Genomic DNA, 7566 nt, shown 5'->3' on the forward strand with positions numbered 1-7566 from the left:
TCCAGCCACATGTGGCTACTGTCATTAGGTTGTAATAAATTAAATTTTAAACTTCAGTTCCTCAGTCCCAGTGGCCACGTTCAAGTGTTCAATAGCCATTTGTGATTGGAGGCCACTGTACCAGACAGCCAGGTATAAAGCACTGCTAGCATGACAGAAAATTCTTTTGGACAGTGCTGAGCTTGATGACAGATAATGGCCCTCGAGTCATATGAACTGAAAGTCATCAGCTCCAGAGATGTCCTTAACAGCATGAAAGAGGAAAAAACTGTGTGCTTGTTTCCACAGGGAGCCCCCGGTGACACTGGACCTCCTGGACCCAAAGGGCTGAAGGGAGACTCCAGAACAACTACCACCAAAGGTCAGTCTCTGCAGCCAATCCACTCTTGGACCGTTTATCCTTCTGCGGCAGCACTGTATGAGTAAAGTCACACTGCAAATTCTTTCCCAGGTGAGAGAGGACAACCAGGTGTCCCAGGTGTGCCTGGTTTGAAAGGCGACGACGGCATCCAGGGGCGTGATGGGCTCGATGGATTCCCAGGCCTTCCAGGCGCTCCTGTGAGTAGCCACGAGTGTGGGACTGGCTCCTTAAACACCTCAGAAGCGAAAGGCTCTGACATTGCACTAAATCCACCTCATGCAACCCATTGTGTTTTAAAGAGCAGAAATCATATTTTTAGGTAACAATGAGTTAGGTTGGTAGCCAAGCTCAGAGTGAACGTTTAAGAAATAACAAATATTTTTCCCGGTGTAACATAGAATGAAACACACCCCACCCCAAAACAAATGTTCTCAAGCAGATGGCGGAATGCTATCTTTCTAGGATAAGTGTAAAGTATACAACTTGCTTTGGCCACAAACGCACCAGAGTTGAAAGAGACGATGTCTAATAGTGTGCAAAATCTCGGCCTCCTTCCGTCGGGCGGAGTCTGCAGTCAAAGATGGAGAAGGGTGGAGATAAACCACCAAACTGAGATTCTACTTCAGTTCATCATCCTTCTTTCGCTGACCTCAGCCCTGCCATCATGCCTTTCCCATAGACAGTTCTGGACTTTTCTCATCTCCTGATTCTGCAATGTGATTTCTCACCTCTTTTTTTTTTCTAGATTCCATTTTCGTCCCCCTAAGCTCCTTGAATTCGCTTCCCGGGTTTGCTCTAACAAAGCACCACAGACTGGGCAGCTTAAATGCCAGAAGTATCTTGTGGGGGACACAATTTAACCCACAACTCTCTTCCTTCTCCTCAGAATGTCACACCTAATTTCTCTTTGCCAGATTATTTGCCTCATTCCAAAATTAAGGTCTTCTTTTGTGATGTTCGTCGTTTCTATTATAACACTGTTACGTTTTAGTGCATTTTCTTGGACTCTTTGAAAACACCTGGATTATTAATAATTTAGTATTGCTTTTTTACTTAGAACGTTGAAAATCGTTTTCAAGAAGAAGTCGAGTACCACAATTGCACAACCATGTTGTGCAAATACCTTGAAATGTGGCTGTCTGAGATAAAAGCGTAGAGACCACTCATTTGGCTAATGAGGAAATAGCGAGAGGTGACATGACTTGTCAGCACTGGGTCTGGGTCCTGGTCTGTGATCATAGAATTTCAGCCGTGTCTGTAGCCTCAGAGAGGGTCAGAGAAGTGGAGCTCTGTTCTGGATGGGATGCTTCCAAAAGTACAGATAATTCTATGATCAGGTATCTTAACAAGTCCTTTCTGGAAGTCAAGAGGTGGGAAATAGTGAGACCAGAATTACAATTGGTAAAGAGGAGGGTGGATTATGTCGATGGCTTGAAAAATGTTCATGTTTTTGCCTATTCAAATATGATTACGGAGTGGCCTTTGTGTGTGTGGCGTGTGTGCATAGCATGTGCGTAAGTGCATGTGTATGCTCTCTGTGTGTGGTACGCACATGTGTGTATGAGTGTGTGTCTTGCTTCATCACAGTGGCCTTGTCTGATGTGGTTTGTGAACTTATCAGTGTTCAGTGGCACACTCGGCATGGCCATGAAGGCAGCCAGCTTCAGCAACACCTAGGACTGGCCCTCGGACCAGATCCCGGCAGTCAGGAGTTGCTGTTGTCTTTCTGTTATTAAGAGCCAGCGCTTAAACCCACCACTTCTGAGTCCCAGTCTGGTGGCTTTTGTCAGTATGCGCTGGAATTTCTTCCTTGCTTGCTGGAATTTCTAAGCGAAGAACATGAATATCTGCCTTGAGAAACCTCAGTGAGCACACCCCAGAATGCTCCCCAGTGGTCATCATTGTTCTCCACTATCTAAGCTTGATGCACCTGCCAGCTGATCTCTGCAGCGGATCTGAGAAATGCCAAATCCTGTCTGTGTCATTAAGCCCCTCTTAAAGAAGCCAAAACACGGGCGCTGTGTGGTTTAATCAGGGCCATACTAATACTGAGAGAGTTTGACCCTTGATCATCCCACTACTCCTCATGCCTTTGGGAATGAAGGAGAAAAGTAACCTCGAGGGACAGCACTGTTTCATTTCCTGGAAGCTACTGCCTCCTTACCATCAGAATATCTCGATCTCATTCACAGCTCAGGCAGATGGGCTGGGACTTATTTGCTCGGGTGTTGTACCGGCTTGTTCAGGCATGCTCAGCACAAAGCCAGGCAATGATCTGCCTGTGACCCTGCAGACATCATTCCTTCTAACTCTCCTTTGATCATTCCTTCGCCCACCCCAGTTTTCCACACTTGCTTAGTGGTTTCATTAATAGGACCTGACATTGCTGAGCGTCTCCCAGCTTCCCGCTTTTCCGACCCAGTTATCTCTCCTTATTTCTCATGAGCACACTGCTCTTTATTTCCTGTCCAAATTAAAGATTTCCTTTCCTTCGACAATGCATTAGCCCTTGTGAGTAGTAGATATGTCACAAATGCTAAATAATAGCAATAAAAATAACGTGTTTCTATTCCCATTTATCTAAACCTATGCATAACTGTTCTCATTTCTAATTCTTTCTGTGAATGAAGGTCTGAATTACATGCACAGGTGCTAGTGGCTTGGAAAGAAAAAATAAATACTCACGTAGATCTCTGTGCTTTTCAAAACTACCTTCTATTGTGTTGCTCATGATTGGTGTAAAATCTGTCCTTTATTTCTCTGACTTGGGTAGACCATAACTATAGGTTCTTATTAATCTCCACTGTCTTTCTGCTCTATATCCATAGACAGAACTCGGGGAAATGAGGAAATGGAAGTGGGAATATGACTATCTTTGAGGTTTACATATCTTTTAAGAGATAAACTGAATTTTCCCACAGGGTGACGGCATCAAAGGCCCCCCAGGAGACACAGGTCACCAAGGAGCACCCGGCACTAAGGGCATTCCAGGAGAAAGAGGTCCCCCAGGATTGGGCCTGCCAGGCCCCAAAGGCGAGCGTGGTTTCCCCGGAGATGTCGGGTTACCTGGACCACCAGGTTTCCCTGGCCCTCCCGGCGCCCCCGGCACTCCAGGACAAATAGGTATGAGGGATCCTCTTTTCTGTCTTTCAAAGTCATGAGACACTGTTTAGTGTTTCAACATCTACCCATTATTTTTTTTTGGAAACGTATAAATTCCCCAGTGGTGTCACGTAAGAATGCTGCATTACACCATCAGTTTTCAGCACATACAAATGACTCCCAACCACAGGGTTTCCGAACCCACCACCAGCCTTCTCTCATCAGTGCTGAAGTCATGGAGGCTTTGCGCAGAAGCTCAGAAATAAGCCTTTGGAGTCACTGTCCAGCCCCTAGCCTTCCCCCGAACCCAACACACATACACCCATAGATAAGTTAGTCACTCTCAGTCATTCCAAAATTGCCTCACTCTGTCATCATGTCTTGCTCCTAGATTGTGATACAGGTGTGAAAAGGCCCATTGGAGGTGACGGGCAGGACATCATCCAGCCAGGTACTACCATGAAGATCAGGAGGCTTTAAAACTCTTTAAAACTTTTCATTTATAAAGCATATGACTCATCAACAACTGCTGTGAGCTCCTGCAGTGAGCGTAGAGCTGCGGTAAGAAATATAAATATGTGCAAATCTGGAAGCTGACACCCCATCTGATTCAGCTTAGAATCAAAGGAAGGGCAAGTATAAAAACACATAATGTTACCTAGTCTTCTCACCAATGTAAAGCATCAATTTACAATGTCAGTGAGAACTCAACAGATAAGTATTTTCACACCTAAAATATATGCATATATTCATCTCTCTGTCTATATGTATATAAAGGAAAACTGTGAATTATTTGTTATATAGGGTAAAGAGCCAGTACAGATAGATGTCAGAAAAAAAGAATTTGGTCTAGTGATAAATACATGCTAGAAAGAACAAAGGCTGACACATAAAAAGAGGGTATGGAGATGACCCTGAGCCGAGGTTTAGTGGTGGGGAGGAGAGGGAGACTGTGTGGAGGCTGACCTGGCCGATAATGCAGAGGCAAAGTCTCCAGCCAGGGGAGACTTAGAAACCCAAGTGGGAAGACAGGGAGAGACATGGGTCCAAGATACAAAGGGGATGCTAACCTCAGTCAAGATTTTGAAGAGAGAAGCAAAGAGGGTGTTTTGCACAGTTTAAGGTGCTAGTAAAACATTTGGATAGCAGTTGAAAGTTTGGATATAATTCTCAAGATAAAGGTTGGGGTTGGAGAAGTAGTATCAGAATCTGTGGGTCCCCTGCACGAGGTTTCGGTTGAGGTGTGGGAATGGACCCAGCGCTCAGGGCAAGACTGCAGAGCATGAGCGGCAAACCCCGGAGCTTTCAGAGAACTGGCCAATCACACAGATGTGGGACGGTGCCTGGGCGAGAGGCTCCGAGGGCCCGAGGCCAGCTGCCCCACTCACCAGCCCTTGAAGACATCCGAGTTTCTTTCTTTTTATGACCTGGTCAGGCTAGTTTGCACCCCCTGGGCCCCTAGTATGACCGAGAAGTCTTCCTCTGCAAACTGTGGCCATTAAGTCAGGTCAAAATAGGAGCCCAGCCAAATGACAGGCCCACAGTGGAAGGACCTCAAAGAATTGCTGTGCCTGCAGGGGGCTCCCTCAGCCAAAAGCCAGACAGCAAAACACCCCTGCTTAATGTCGCTGCCCTTGCCACACCAACCAGAAGTGGCTGCCGCCCAGGTTTCATTTTGCATGGCTCAAAGAAGCTACTCGCTATGGCTAATTCTGAAAGTATTCAAAGTCACAAAAAATAAGTCGAAGAATTTCTTCTGAAATCACAAGCGGTCTTCATCCACTAGTGAACATTTCCAGACAAAAAAAGAAACAAAAAAGAGCATTCACTGGGGAGGACCCTGGTTAACTCAGTCGAGCTGAGGTGCTGCCCTAAATGAGGGATGGATCATTGCCAGCACAGGGCCGGTTTTCATTTGATTGGACCTACTTTATTTGCATTTTATATTAATATTCTAATTCTATTACACAACGAAATTAAACCTTTATTTACTTCACAATCAGGATTAATTAACTCATTAAATTACTCTGATCATAAAATGGTAGCCAGTTTTCATGGCTGGTGCCTTTGACCTTGGCAATATCCCAAAGCCATGCAACTCTGCCTTGAAGGTTGCTTCAGCTCATCATTTTTTCCTTTCTCTTCCCAGGTTGTGTTGGAGGGCCCAAGGGATTGCCAGGCCAGCCAGGACGCCCGGGCCCCAGAGGTAATGTGCTCTGGTAAACTAGAGAGCACTTCCAGTCTTCCTCTTTGCGTCTTCATTTTTCTTTCCCCTCTTCATACATTTTTCCTCTGTCCCCTGCATTCCTCTCTGCCCCTGGACGATTGTTTTTTGGGGTTTTGACTGAAAGAAAAATGGAAATAAGCAGGACTAGGAATTTGTCTCTACGGTCTAGGAGGAACTGGGCTTTGCTGGAGCAGACCAATCACCACAACTGAAGAACTCATGTGAAATAAGTAGGGGATGGTTATCTGTAACAGAGCCCAGTGTCTACAGCCGTCCATGTGCCCACTTGTGGCACGGCATTTCAGAGATAACAAATGCGGCCTGCTCAGTGATACACAGATGTCTGTGTCTGTCAACCTTGGACAGGAGAGTTCTCAGACTGCAACACTGATAAGAGTTCAGCCTTTTGATTTCTCTCCTCCTCTGACTGTGGCAAGCCAAGGGAAAATACCTCGAGTATCCACTGAGGAAGTCGCTCAGGTACTTCAGGGTTGAGAGCACAAGGCATGCAGCCAGAAGCCTGCCTCGTCGTCCAGTTCTATCCCTACCGAGCAGTGGAGCTTTGGGCATCTCACTTATTTCTTCCGGAACTTAGTCTCCTCACCTGTATGAAAGAATTAAAACAGGTGTTCTAAACACTTCCTACTTTACAAAGGATGCCCATGATAACCTGTGAGTGAGGTTCCATATAAACTGTAAAGTGCCAAGCCACTAGGACAGTTTTCAACAGCACCTGAGTGGAAGCAAGTTCCAAAATATACATGAACTGAGTGTCAGGGGAGATTTTGAACGTATGTGTTGACAACATGAAGCTTAATAAGATCATAGGTTAATGAGATCATGAGATTATAGATTCAACATTTCTGATATTGACTGATACTTAGTCTGGAAGGTGATTATGGATTTGTAAAGAATAATTTTTACTGCTTCCCGCACGTATCGAGCTCATGTGAGTGACATAGCCTGTAATTCTGAAGCATCGATAGAATTCAGAGGCAGCGTATGTTTCATGTCCTGTTCTCAATTTCAGTTAAATCTTCTCTTAAGCCTGACTAGGTTTTCTTTTCCGAAACTGACTTATGAGTTGAACTCACCCAATACATCTTCACTTCAGAACAACTTGAAAAATGTATCTTTTTTTATCTAACTGCTGAACTTTATGTTTGTGTAGGACTTGTCAATGCAAAACCATTTTATTCTGTTCATCAATTACATTCATATTTATAGATTCTCAAATGTATTGGAATTCTGAACAAATATGTTTCTATACATCTAAGTTTGAGCAAACCCCATTTCATCATCAGAGTAATAACCTTAGAAAAATCCAGTCTTGTGTGAGAAAGAACATTATTTGGCACTACTGATGCCCACTGCCCCTTCCTCCCCTCCCCCAGTCAAATACAAGGTTCTGTTTTAAACCATTTAATTACACTGGGGAGATAATGGTCTAAGAGGACTGTGCTTCCAATGGGAAATTTTGGATAATCTGTGCTTCTGTTTGGAATGTGAGCAGGAGTGAAGCTTGGGTTCCTACACCATGTATTTTCCCAAAATAGCCTTGCCGATGAGACCCGTGGGGAACGAGGTCCCACATGGGAACTGGTGGGTGCCACACACAGCCTTCCTTCTCCGCAGCCCAAGGGAGGCGCTTATGAGAATCTCTCTCAGCCGCCTGGATAGAAAGATACTGAAAACTCCAAGGTGCTGGATTATTCCCTTCTACATGAGGGCAGGGCAGCAGCCCAACCGTGTGGCCTACAGGGACCTTTCTAAAGGGACAGTAGCCCGGAAAGCCTGGAATCCTTACTATACTGATACAGCTCTCTACCCAGTGCTTTGCCTGCCCACGCCCCTGCCTCACACACTGCAGAGAGGA

General features: G+C 45.2%; 1 protein-coding gene across 2 annotated transcripts in view; it reads left to right on the forward strand.

The window, feature by feature from the left end:
• The window catches only part of COL4A2 (collagen type IV alpha 2 chain), a 186253-nt gene that overhangs the window by 141561 nt on the left and 37126 nt on the right, over nucleotides 1-7566 (forward strand). For both annotated transcript variants that reach the window (XM_011373931.2, XM_011373932.2), the window contains exons 23-27: nucleotides 289-361; nucleotides 452-558; nucleotides 3283-3484; nucleotides 3855-3914; nucleotides 5613-5669. In XM_011373931.2, coding sequence (XP_011372233.1) covers nucleotides 289-361; nucleotides 452-558; nucleotides 3283-3484; nucleotides 3855-3914; nucleotides 5613-5669 — 499 coding nt within the window. The remainder of the gene's footprint in view (nucleotides 1-288; nucleotides 362-451; nucleotides 559-3282; nucleotides 3485-3854; nucleotides 3915-5612; nucleotides 5670-7566) is intronic.

This window comes from Pteropus vampyrus, unplaced genomic scaffold (genome assembly GCF_000151845.1).
Source record: "Pteropus vampyrus isolate Shadow unplaced genomic scaffold, Pvam_2.0 Scaffold236, whole genome shotgun sequence".
Classification (NCBI taxonomy): domain Eukaryota; kingdom Metazoa; phylum Chordata; class Mammalia; order Chiroptera; family Pteropodidae; genus Pteropus; species Pteropus vampyrus.